At 38.6% G+C, this 12,053-nt stretch overlaps 1 protein-coding gene across 6 annotated transcripts in view; it reads right to left on the bottom strand.

Moving 5' to 3' along the window:
- The window catches only part of NRCAM (neuronal cell adhesion molecule), a 320,887-nt gene that overhangs the window by 78,031 nt on the left and 230,803 nt on the right, over positions 1-12,053 (bottom strand). For all 6 annotated transcript variants that reach the window (XM_070369605.1, XM_070369599.1, XM_070369603.1 and 3 more), the window contains 3 exons: positions 9,700-9,805; positions 7,470-7,666; positions 4,288-4,410 (listed from right to left, as the gene is read on the bottom strand). In XM_070369605.1, coding sequence (XP_070225706.1) covers positions 4,288-4,410; positions 7,470-7,666; positions 9,700-9,805 — 426 coding nt within the window. The remainder of the gene's footprint in view (positions 1-4,287; positions 4,411-7,469; positions 7,667-9,699; positions 9,806-12,053) is intronic.

The raw sequence follows: 12,053 nt of genomic DNA, 5'->3' as shown, positions 1-12,053 counted from the left end.
TAACTGAGTCACTGGGCTGTATACCTGAAATTAACACAACACTGCAAATCAACTATATTCCAATATAAGATAAAAAATTAACTAAAAAATATTAGCTGTTACTGGGGATAAAATAACAAAAACAATAAAAAGACACAAAACATTTGGAACAGTTTTATTTCCTTTCCTCCATGGGCTTCTGCTGTTTTAGGAAAGGGCAACTGCATTTTACCAATTGTTCAGTCTTAGTCTTTGGGGTTACCTTTGATTCTGCTCTCTCATGCCTCCATCCTGATCCCAAAAAATCCTGGAAGAGACTTTGAAATTATATTTGGAATCTGACTATTTCTTACCCACTCGACTACTACTACCCAAGTCAGAATTCCCATCAACTGTTGTCCAGATCACAGCACTGGCCTCCTAACAGGCTGCTCTTTTCTTCTTTCTGTCCTCTCTATTCTCCAGACATGAACCGAAGTGATGTTCTTACTATCCGTTCTGTGTCAGGTGAAGCAGCTCCTTCAATGGCTCTCTACTTCATTGAAAGCAAAAGCCAAAGTCTTACACACTGAGTCCCTGGATTTTCCCGACCTCTTCTCTGCCTGTCACCCTTGGATTGGTCAGCCTGGCCACACTGGCCTCCCTGCTGCTTTCACACACACCAGGGATGCACCTGTCCTTGGGGCTTACACTGGTTTTCTCTTTCCACCCAGATAGTGAAGGTCTGCCTACTCTTTAATTCCTGTAAGTTTCTGCTCAAAACTCTGCCTATTTTTGTCCATAGCACTTACTGTCAACTGATGCATATTTTCCAAATACACTTACAGTCTGCTTCTTTCTCTCCTTCCTTTTATTCCCACTGCAATGAACATAAATTCAGTGAGAGCAGGATCTTTGGTTTATTTAGAGAGGCACCTGGTACATGGTAGTTCAGTCCAGCGGCTCAGTTGTGTCCAACTCTTTGCGACCCCATGGATTGCAGCACGCCAGGCTTCCCTGTCCATCACCAACTCCCAAAGTTTGCTCAAACTCATGTCCATTGAGTCCATGATGCCATCTAACCATCTCATCCTCTGTGATCCCCTTTTCCTCCTGCCTTCAATCTTTCCCAGCATCAGGGTCTTTTCCAATGAGTTAGTTCTTTGTATCAGGTGGCCAAGGTATTGGAGTTTCAGCTTCGGCATCAGTCCTTTCAACGAATATTTGGGACTGATTTCCTTTAGGATTGACTGTTTTGATTTCCTTGTAGTTCAAGGGACTCTCAAGAGTCTTCTCCAACACCATAGTTCAAAAGCATCAATTTTTTGGCACTCAGCTTTCTTTATGGTCCAACTCTCACATCCATATACGACTATTGGAAAAACCACAGCTTTGACTATATGGACCTTTGTCAGTAAAGTAATGTCTCTACTTTTTAATATACTGTCTAGGTTGGCCATAGCTTTTTCTCCAAGCAGCAGGCATCTTTTAATTTCATGGCTGCAGTCACCATCTGCAGTGATTTCGGAGCCCAAGAAAATAAAGTCTGTCACTGTTTCCATTGTTTCCCTATACATTTGTGATGAAGTGATGGGACTGAATACCATGATCTTCATTTTTTGAATACTGAGTTTTAAGCCAGCTTTTTCGCTCTCCTCTTTCACTTTCATCAAGAGGCTCTTTAGTTCCTCTTTGCTTTCTGCCATTAAGGTGGTGTCATCTGTATATCTGAGGTTATTGATATTTCTTCTGGCAATCTTGATTCCAGCTTGTGCTTCATCCAGCCCAGCATTTCTCATGATGTACTCTGCATATAAGGTAAATAAGCAGGGTGATAATATATAGCCTTGACATACTCCTTTCCTAATTCAGATCCAGTCCAAATTGGGGACTGGACAACTCCAACTGTTCCTTCTTGACCTGCAAACAGATTTCTCAGGAGGCAGGTAAGGTGGTCTGGTATTCCCATCTCTTTAAAAATTTTCCCATTTGTTGTGATCCACACAGTCAAAGGCTTTAGGGTAGTCAATGAAGCAGAAGTATGTTTTTTTCTGGAATTCTCTAGCTTTTTCTATGATCCAATGGATGTTGCAATTTGATCTCTGGTTCCTCTGCCTTTTCTAAATCTGCTTGAACATCTGGACGTTCTCAGTTCATGTGCTGTTGAAGCCCAGCTTGGAGAATTTTGAGCATTACTTTGCTGGCGTATAAGATGAGTGCAATTGTGCAGTAGTTTGAGCATTCTTTGGCATTGCTTTTCTTTGGGATTGGAATGAAAACTGACCTTTTCTAGTCCTGTGGCCACTGCTGAGTTTTCCAATTTTGCTGGCATATTGAGTGCAGCACTTCCACAGCATCATCTTTTAGGACTTGAAATAGCTCAACTGGAATTCCATCACCTCTACTAACTTTATTCATAGTGATGCTTCTTAAGGCTCACTTGACTTCACACTCCAGGATGTCTGGCTCTAGGTGAGTGATCACACCATCGTGGTTATCCGGGTCAATAAGATCTTTTTTGTATAGTTCTTCTGTGTATTCCTGCCACCTCTTCTTAATATCTTCTACTTCTGTTAGGTCCATACTGTTTCTGTCCTTTATTGTGCCCATCTTTGCATGACATGTTCCCTTGGTATCTCTAATTTTCTTGAAGAGTTCTCTAGTCTTTCCCATTCTATTGTTTTCCTCTATTTCTTTGTATTGATTACTTAGGAAGGATTTATTATCTCTCCTTGCTATTCTTTGGAACTCTGCATTCAGATGGATATATCTTTCCTTTTCTCCTTTGTCTTTAGCTTCTCTTCTTTTCTCAGCTCTTTGTAAGGACTTCTCAGACAACCATTTTGCCTTTTTGTATTTCTTCTTCTTGGGGATGGTTCTGATCACTGCTTCTCATACAATGTTATGAACCTCCTTCCATAGTTCTTGAGGCACTCTATCTACCAGATCTAATCCCTTCAATCTATTTGTCACTTCCAATGTATAATCATAAGGGATTTGATTTAGGTCATACCTGAAAGTTCTAGTGTTTTCCTCTATTTTCTTCAATTTAAGTCTGAATTTGGCAATAAGGAGTTCATAATCTGAGCCACAGTCAGCTCCCAGTCTTGTTTTTGCTGACTGTATAGAGCTTCTCCATCTTTGGCTGCAAAGAATATAATCAATCTGATTTCGGTATTGACCATCTGGTGATGTCCATGTGTAGAATGGTCTCTTGTTTTATTGGAGGAGGGTGTTTGTGATGATCAGTGTGTTCTGTTGGCAAAAGCCTGTTAGCCTTTGTACTGCTTCATTTTGTACTCCAAGGCTAAACTTGCCTGTTATTCCAGGTAGCTCTCAACTTCCTACTTTTGCATTCCAGTCCCCTATGATGAAAAGGACATCTTTTTTGGGTGTTAGTTCTAGAAGGTTTTGTAGGTCTTCATAGGACTGTTCAACTTCAGCTTCTTTAGCATTATTGGTTGGGGCATAGACTTGGATTGCTGTGATACTGAATGGTTTGCCTTGAAACAAACAGAGATCATTCTGTTGTTTTTGAGATGGCACCCAAGTACTGCATTTGGATGCTTCTGTTGACTATGAGGGCTACTCCACTTCCTCTAAGGGATTCTTCTTTGGTCCCACCCTTTAGAACAAGACCCAGATTCCCCCACAGCCAGTCCCTCCCATCAGGAAGCTTCCACACGCCTCTTATCCTTATCCATCAGAGGGCAGACAGAATGGAAACCACAATTACAGAAAACTAACCAAACTGATCACTTGGATCACAGCCTTGTCTAATTCAATGAAACTATGAGCCATGCTGTATAGGGCCACCCAAGACCAACATGTCATGGTGGAGAGTTCTGACAAAATGTGGTCTACTGGAGAAGGGAATGGCAAACTGCTTTAGTATTCTTGCCTTGAGAACCCCATGAACAGTATGAAAAGGCAAAAAGATATGACACTGAAAGATGAATTCCTCAGGTCGGCAGGTGCCCAATATGCTACTGCAGAAGAGTGGAGAAATAGCTCTAGAACGAGTGAAGAGGCTGAGCTAAAGTGAAACAATGCCCAGCTGTGGATGTGACTGGTGATGGAAGTAAAGTTCGATGCTGTAAAGGACAATTTTGCATAGGAACCTGGAATGTTAGGTCTATGAATCAAGGTAAATAGGTACATAGTAGGTATTCAATAAAACAGAGCAAATGAATGAAATGATATGTGATTTGTTTTCTGAGCATCTCTAAAAAAAGTATAAACATCTTATGAATCACAGGAGGTAATCATTGACTTGGATCGCCAATAATCATAAGACTCATGAAGAAAGTTCATATTTTTAAAACTTACAATTATCCATCCAGAATATAATGGGTGGTGGTAACCCAATTGGTGGTCTGCAGGGAAGGACCAAAGACTGGCCATTTCGAAGTATTATTGGTTCAAGCTTTTCTTTGGTCCACAACGGTGACCCTAATAAAATAAAATAATAACTTCTAAGTTATTTCTGCACTGGAAAACAAAAAAAGCACTATAAAGAAAGATAAACCAAACTTGTAGAGAAATAGTAACTTGGAATTTTTGGAAATTAAGATAAATTTTTCAAAAAATGATATTCATAGGATAAGTTCTAAGTCAGCAAGTCCATTTCTAAGAATTTACATTAAATAAATCCTTGAAGATACACAATGATTTTGTTAAAAGCATACTTTTCACAAAAGAACAAAAAACATTTATATATGTAAAAAGATTTGTGAAAGAAATAATGGTAAAGCTATACTTTTGAATAAAATAGTGTTAGATGTTGTATAAAGACAGTTAAACAATAAGTATAAGATTAATATAATAAACATGATATGTAGATAAGCCAAAAAGGTTACAAATTCAGAATGAGTTTGTTTTCAATATGTACACACTTATCTGCCTAGGTAAAAATATAAAAAACAGTAATTTCCTTGAATGAAAGGATTCGTGAACAATTTTTACATTTCCTTTTTGTTCATTTGTAGTTGATTTGTTCTGTAAAGAACAAATATTATACACATAATTGAAAAAAGCTTTAAAAATGATCAGACTTTCAAATGGCCACTGTTCTTTAAATACATGTTCCTGGGCTGTTGAGAGGATGTACTGACTATTGCAAAAAGAGTTACAATAATATGAAGATGATGAGGCCACTCTGTTTCCAGTGAAATTTTGATATAAAAATGTTTAAAGAAATATATGCACTCTAATGTTCATGTTCATAGCAACATTATTTACAATAGCTAAGATACAGAAGCAACCTAAGTGTCCATCAACAGATGACTGGATAAAGAAGTTGTGTGTGTGTGTGTGTGACATATAATGAAATATTGGGCTTCCCTGGGGCTCAGATGGTAAAGAACCTGCCTGCAATGCAGGAGACCTGGGTTCAACCCTGGGTCAGAAAGATTCCCTGGAGAAGGGAATGGCTACCCACTCCAGTACTATTGCCTGGAGAATTCCTTGGACTGAGGAGCCTGGTAGGCTATAGTCCATGGGGTCGCAAGAGTCAGACATGACTGAACAACTAACACTTTCCCTTTCACACAGTGGAATATTACTCAGCCATAAAACAGAGTGAAAATTTGCCACCTGCAGCAACATAGATGGACTTGTAGGGCACTGTGATAAGTGAAATGGGTCTCTTTGTACAGAGCGAGACAAACAGATGATATCATTTATATGTGGAATCTAAAAAATATAACAAATTATATTGTTATATATATATTGTGAATATATATAAATATATATATTTATGTGAATATAACAAAACGGCAGTGGACTCACAGACATATACTCACTCACAAACTAGTGGCTCCCAGTGGGAAGAGGGAAGAGGAGAGAGGCAATATAGGGGAAGGAATTAAGAACTACAAACTACTGTGCATAAAATAAGTTACAAGGATATATTACATAACACAGGAAATATAACCAATTTTTATAATATTTTTAAATGGAAATGGGAGAAAATAATAGCAAATGAAGCAACTGACAAACAACTAATCTCAAAAATATACAAGCAACTCCTGCAGCTCAATTCCAGAAAAATAAACGACCCAATCAAAAAATGGGCCAAAGAACTAAATAGACATTTCTCCAAAGAAGACATACAGATGGCTAACAAACACATGAAAAGATGCTCAACATCACTCATTATCAGAGAAATGCAAATCAAAACCACAATGAGGTATCATTTCACGCCAGTCAGAATGGCTGCGATCCAAAAGTCTATAAGCAATAAATGCTGGAGAGGATGTGGAGAAAAGGGAACCCTCTTATACTGTTGGTGGGAATGCAAACTAGTACAGCCACTATGGAGAACAGTGTGGAGATGCCTTAAAAAACTGGAAATAGAACTGCCATACGACCCAGCAATCCCACTGCTGGGCATACACACTGAGGAAACCAGAATTGAAAGAGACACGTGTACCCCAATGTTCATCGCAGCACTGTTTATAATAGCCAGGACATGGAAGCAACCTAGATGTCCATCAGCAGATGAATGGATAAGAGAGCTGTGGTACATATACACAATGGAGTATTACTCAGCCATTAAAAAGAATACATTTGAATCAGTTCTAATGAGGTGGATGAAACTGGAGCCTATTATACAGAGTGAAGTAAGCCAGAAAGAAAAACACCAATACAGTATACTAACGCATATATATGGAATTTAGAAAGATGGTAACGACAACCCTGTATGTGAGACAGCAAAAGAGACACTGATGTATAGAACTGTCTTTTGGACTCTGTGGGAGAGGGAAGGGGGGGATGATTTGGGAGAATGGCATTAAAACATGTACAATATCATATGAGAAATGAATCGCCAATCCGGGTTCGATGCAGGATACAGGAAGCTTGGGGCTGGTGCATTGGGATGACTCGGAGGGATGGTATGGGGAGGGAGGTGGGAGGGGGTTCAGGATGGGGAACATGTGTACACCCGTGGCGGATGCATGTTGATGTATGGCAAAACCAATACAATATTGTAAAGTAAAAAAATAATAATAATAAAAAATAAAAAAAGAAGTAAACTCCAAAAAAAAATGGAGTATAACCTTTAAAATTGTGAATCATTGTATTATATACATATAACCTATATAATAAAGTACATCAACCATACTTCAATTAAAAAATGTTTAAAGAAGTAACACTTATACCTCAATTACCCATTTTATATTGAATTTATCTCCATCTGACTATATGAACTATGCTTATACATAAGATTCAGGAGAAATCAATGATTAGATCAATCTGAGGAAGAAGCATTTTTCTTACCCCTGGTGATTTATTCTGGACTTCTACAAAAGACACACTGGTTTGGCAAAACATTAGGCTGACGAAATGGGAAAAGTGGAAAAGGGTGACGATTTTCATGCAAAATAAAGTCAGAGTGCTGGCATCAGTGCCACTGCCTTCTTGTAAGGGTTATTTGGATGATGTAACAGATGCTGGTGTTGGAGCCAGACTTTACAAAGGGTCCTGTTCAGCGAACAGGTCTGACTTACTGGATGGACGGATGACAATGTTATTAGAAATCGCAGCCCCGCGTTCATTCCTGGCTGTACACTGATAGACTCCTTCATAGGTCTCTGCTTTCCCCTCGCTCATGATGTTGATTGTGAGGGTTCCTGAGCCAGGCTTCATGGTGACGAGAGGGTCTTTATCTATGTCAAAATGAGTACCATTTCGGGTCCAGGAAAAGCTGCCAGGCACACAGAGGATTAAGCTTGTTAACAGTCCAGAAAAACAGGATTACTTGCTCTTTAACAAATTCCTTGTAGTTTTATGAGTTTCTGAATAATTATACTTTAATATTCAATAAAAGCAATTTCATTGAATCGTGACTTAGAAAAAAGTGCTGACCATATATACTAAGGTACATGTCTTCATCAGAAGTACCAAAATCTGACTCAATAAAGAAACCATGCATACAAATTGCCTGTCATTTTTCAAAGAAAATATTGTAAGTAGGTCACCAAGGCACATCTTCTTAGAGCTTTATTAGCATTTTTATTGTAAACTCCATTGTTTATAGAATTGATAACCTGTCTATGAAAATTTGCTCCAGGGTGAAGTGTAACATGAAAGGCCTTTACAAGTACTAATATATGTGTATATTATAAGTGATCAGACTAGTGTCAAGTTACCACGAGGCAAAGTGTGAGTTGGGAGGAGAGGAAGACACTTGAATTCAATGGTATTTTAAATGTCAGGTTTCATTAAAAAAGTGCCCATTCTATATAAAATATATTTGAGAATTTTTAATCTAGAGATGATTTTGTAAATTTCTGGGAAAGTATTTCAAATTGGCAACTAAAAGCCTTCTTTTTCAGCTTTGTTTATATAAAATAAATGACTGCCTTATATAAAAGCCACAGAGGTCATGTAATCAAAGACTTGGTAACTGGTTACAAATGAACAATGGCCATGCTCTTACACAAGTATTAATTTCTAAACTTTTCCAAGCCCTCTTGGATTTCCCTTCCCACTGTTTATCCATTTAGTGGCAGTTGTCACACCTCCTAGGGCAGGAGGCAGTGGTAGCAGATGCTACTGGCTTATGGTAAATAGAGATTAAGGATGCTGTAAAATATCCTACAATGCACAGGAGAGCTCTGCCTCCATAACAAAAAATCATCCAGCCCAAAATATCAACAGAGCTAAGGTGGAGAAATCCTGCCTAACAGGGAGTTATAGGAAGTATTAAGTGAGTGTTAAAGTGAAGGGGACACTGTCCATCAAAGGACATTGCATTGGGGCTTAAGCACTCAAAAGTTTCTAATAATACAGCAGAACAGATTGTTTTAAGCCAGCCTTTGATGGAAATTTTTGATATCCTTAGGTATTTACTGCCAGTTAATTTTTTCCTCTGTGCCAGTCTGTGATAGATTAGTAAGGCTGGTCATAGACAAACTCAGAAATACAATATTGAGAAAATCTCCTTTCTATTTTATAACTTTAAAAATTCCACATTATATGTCCATAATAATCATCCAATTCTTGAAAACTTCCATATATTACTGGATAAGTTACAGATCACCCACTAAGGAGGTGTGGAACCTGGATAAGGTTACCTAGCATTATTGGGCATCAGTTTTCCCTCTATAAAATATATTGGCTGGACAAGATAATGTTTAATGTTTCTCCCAAGTCTAAAATGCTCTGCAGTGCTCATGCCAAGATACATATGAAGCGTCCTGAACTCTGCCATGTTTGGAAAACCACTTGGGGCTATTTTATAGATTTCGAGAGAGCTAGGAGAGATCTTAGAAGTTGTGTAATTCAGCATCTTTATTTTATAGATAAAGACACCAAGGCCCATACAGAAGGAATTTGCCCGTGTCACAGGCTGTCAGAAGGCTCTCATGACATCTCCCCACAATTTTTTAGCATGTCACACATAAAGCTATCAGTATGGAAATGCAACCACCTGGGTTTTTAGGAAGAACCAACTGAATTTAATTAAAAGCAGAAAGACAAAACAATGAACCTACAGACATTATTAAATGACACCTTAATAATAGGTGAAAGTGTGAAAGTGAAAGTGTTTGTCGCTCAGTCGTGTCTGACTCTCTTTGACTCCATGGACAGTAGCCTGCCAGGCTTCTCTGTTCATGGGATTCTCCAGGCAAGAATACTGGAGTGGGTTGCAATTCCCTTCTCCAGGGGATTGTCCTTACCCAGGGATCTATCAGTGCTTCTTTTCAGTATTATAACAACAGAAAGCACACCTACCTTGGAGAAGGTTTCCCCTTTGCCTCACACTGGATTACAATATTCTCTCGAGGGTCAATAATGTAATCTTTTGGAGACTGTTGAGTGATGGTTGGTGGTTGCACCACTTAATTGTAGAAAGAAGAACAATGGATAGAAATAAATTATTTAATATTGTAATAGTAATCATTTTTTTTTCTGTATCAAAATCACTTACCCTAGACTAAATATGCTCCAAACGTTTTTAGTAATTTCTCTTGTGGCAACACACAACTCAGCAGATTTTTGGCTAAAAGACTCCTAAAATTTTGGAGTCAAGACATAACTCCCTTTTGGTAACTTTATATGTGTTTATAAAGCCCATTTTCCCACACTGAAAGTTTGGGAAATTCATTACCAATATAAGCTTAAAATTAAGATTTTCATTTCTGATGTAACAATGAGAAATTTCTCTGAGACCTTTGGTTCAAATGATGCTTTTTGATAAAATTTAAGTTACGAGGTAAATTTGCAACTTTATTAAAAAAGAGTAACTGATTTATAGTTCATTCCTGGGTTCATGTAAATGAATACACTGGTAACAAATATATTTGAGAAGCACTGTTAAAAAGATGATTAAATTAGAGACTTGACATGTCTTATTAGAGCCAGGAGGAAGGTGGCTACTAGGAACAGAGATAAAACAGGCTTATTTAGAAGAGGAATTGGGAAGCTCTCTGTTATAAGAAACAATATTCTCATTTCAGTCTTCAAAGTGCTATGTGATAATTTATTATCGCATTGTAGGAAGAAACTATTCTGACTCAGAACAACTGAATCTGAAAAAAACCTGGTATCTGGACATTTGATGTTCAAGTCACTCTAAGATTACCATGCCCTCCTTCTTGTGAAATCAGAATCACAGAGTGTAGAACAGGAAGGGAAGGGAGAAATAATCTATTTTGACTTCTTCTGTTGCCTAATGCAGCAAAATAGCTTGACTTCCTAGGCAAGCAGAGAGAAGCAAAGTGTCCTGGGTACAAGGTAACTACCTTGCACACCTCCAAAGACAGCTGTTCACACAGACCACAATGGTTCTCAATCTGGTCACATCTAGAGATGATTCTGGTTGTCACACTGGGGTGGGAGTGGTCCTGGCATCTGGTGGGTAGAGGCCAGGGATGCTGCTAAAACATCTTACAGGGTACAGGACATCTTTATAATGTGAAGACTTGGTATTTGGTTCATTGAAGTTTTTCATATTTCAGACTGTCCCTTTCCTCTCCAACTATGCTCTGGGCTTCCTTTGTGAAACTTCTTCCATCTGCCAATCAAGTTATTTCCCAAAGCTTCATAACTGTTCTCTACCTTTGTCTTTCTTTCTTGTGCGGGAACTGTGCACATGACTAAACTGACTGCTTCCATGGCTGAAAAATGTCTTATAAATCTGCAGGCATGATTCTGTTTTCTTTGTCTCCAATCTTGTGTCTATTGACCAGACAGCTCTTACTAAATATCCAAAGAACACCTAAAATACAGATCAAAAATGGAGCTCATAATTGCCATCATTTACTGTGCACCTGTTAGCTGCAGGATACTGCACAGTGTCAATTTCAACTCCCTTTAGCAAGATCCATCCCCTTCCTTATCCTAAGCCAGCTGCTCCTTTCAGCCTCTGGCACTGTCCAGGGGAGCTTCATCCTTTCCAGCCCAGTCAGTTACCGACGCTGGGTAGCAGTTTGGTCTAACAATTAAGAACTAGTCTGTCTATTTTTTACCAGCTGTGAGAATTCAAGCAAGGTTCTTAACTTCTGTGAGCCCTCATTTCCGTAAAGGGAAAACCGGGTTTGAAAGTGGTATCTACCTCCTAGGGTTGCTGGGAAAATCAAATAAAACTACTTGTGCAAAATTCTTAGTCCATGCCAAACTGTAATGGTTCAGCGATATTACCTGTATTTAGATTATTATCATAGTCATTTTTATTTAGACCAACTTCACTTTGCAGAGATCCTTTAGGCTCTGGCAGTATAGAGTCTGGGATGATGGAAAGAAGCTTAGAATTCCCCACCAAGGGATCAGCAGGCATAGGTTGTGGGTAAGGGGGACTTTTAGGAGTGATTCAATCTGATTTCTTGTGCTTTTCTGCGAGTGACAGAGATGCAAGGGTGGTGGTCTCAGACCCAGAACTTAATGGAGCTGGTTTAGCTGCCACAAATCACGGCCAGGAGCTGACCATCTAGATGGAACTCTTTGAACAGTGCTGAGGTCACTGGGCAACCAACAACGGCTATAGAGTAACAAGGGGAAAAGGTGATTTTATACAATTGTTCTGGTTAATCCAAACCAAAGGATTTTTCAAATGCTTGAAAATTATTATTATTTTTTAGGTAGATGAT

This window comes from Bos mutus, chromosome 4, assembly GCF_027580195.1.
Source record: "Bos mutus isolate GX-2022 chromosome 4, NWIPB_WYAK_1.1, whole genome shotgun sequence".
Lineage (NCBI taxonomy): Eukaryota > Metazoa > Chordata > Mammalia > Artiodactyla > Bovidae > Bos > Bos mutus.
The sequence above is the reverse complement of the archived record's forward strand: the minus strand, read 5'-3'. Positions and strand labels throughout refer to the sequence as shown.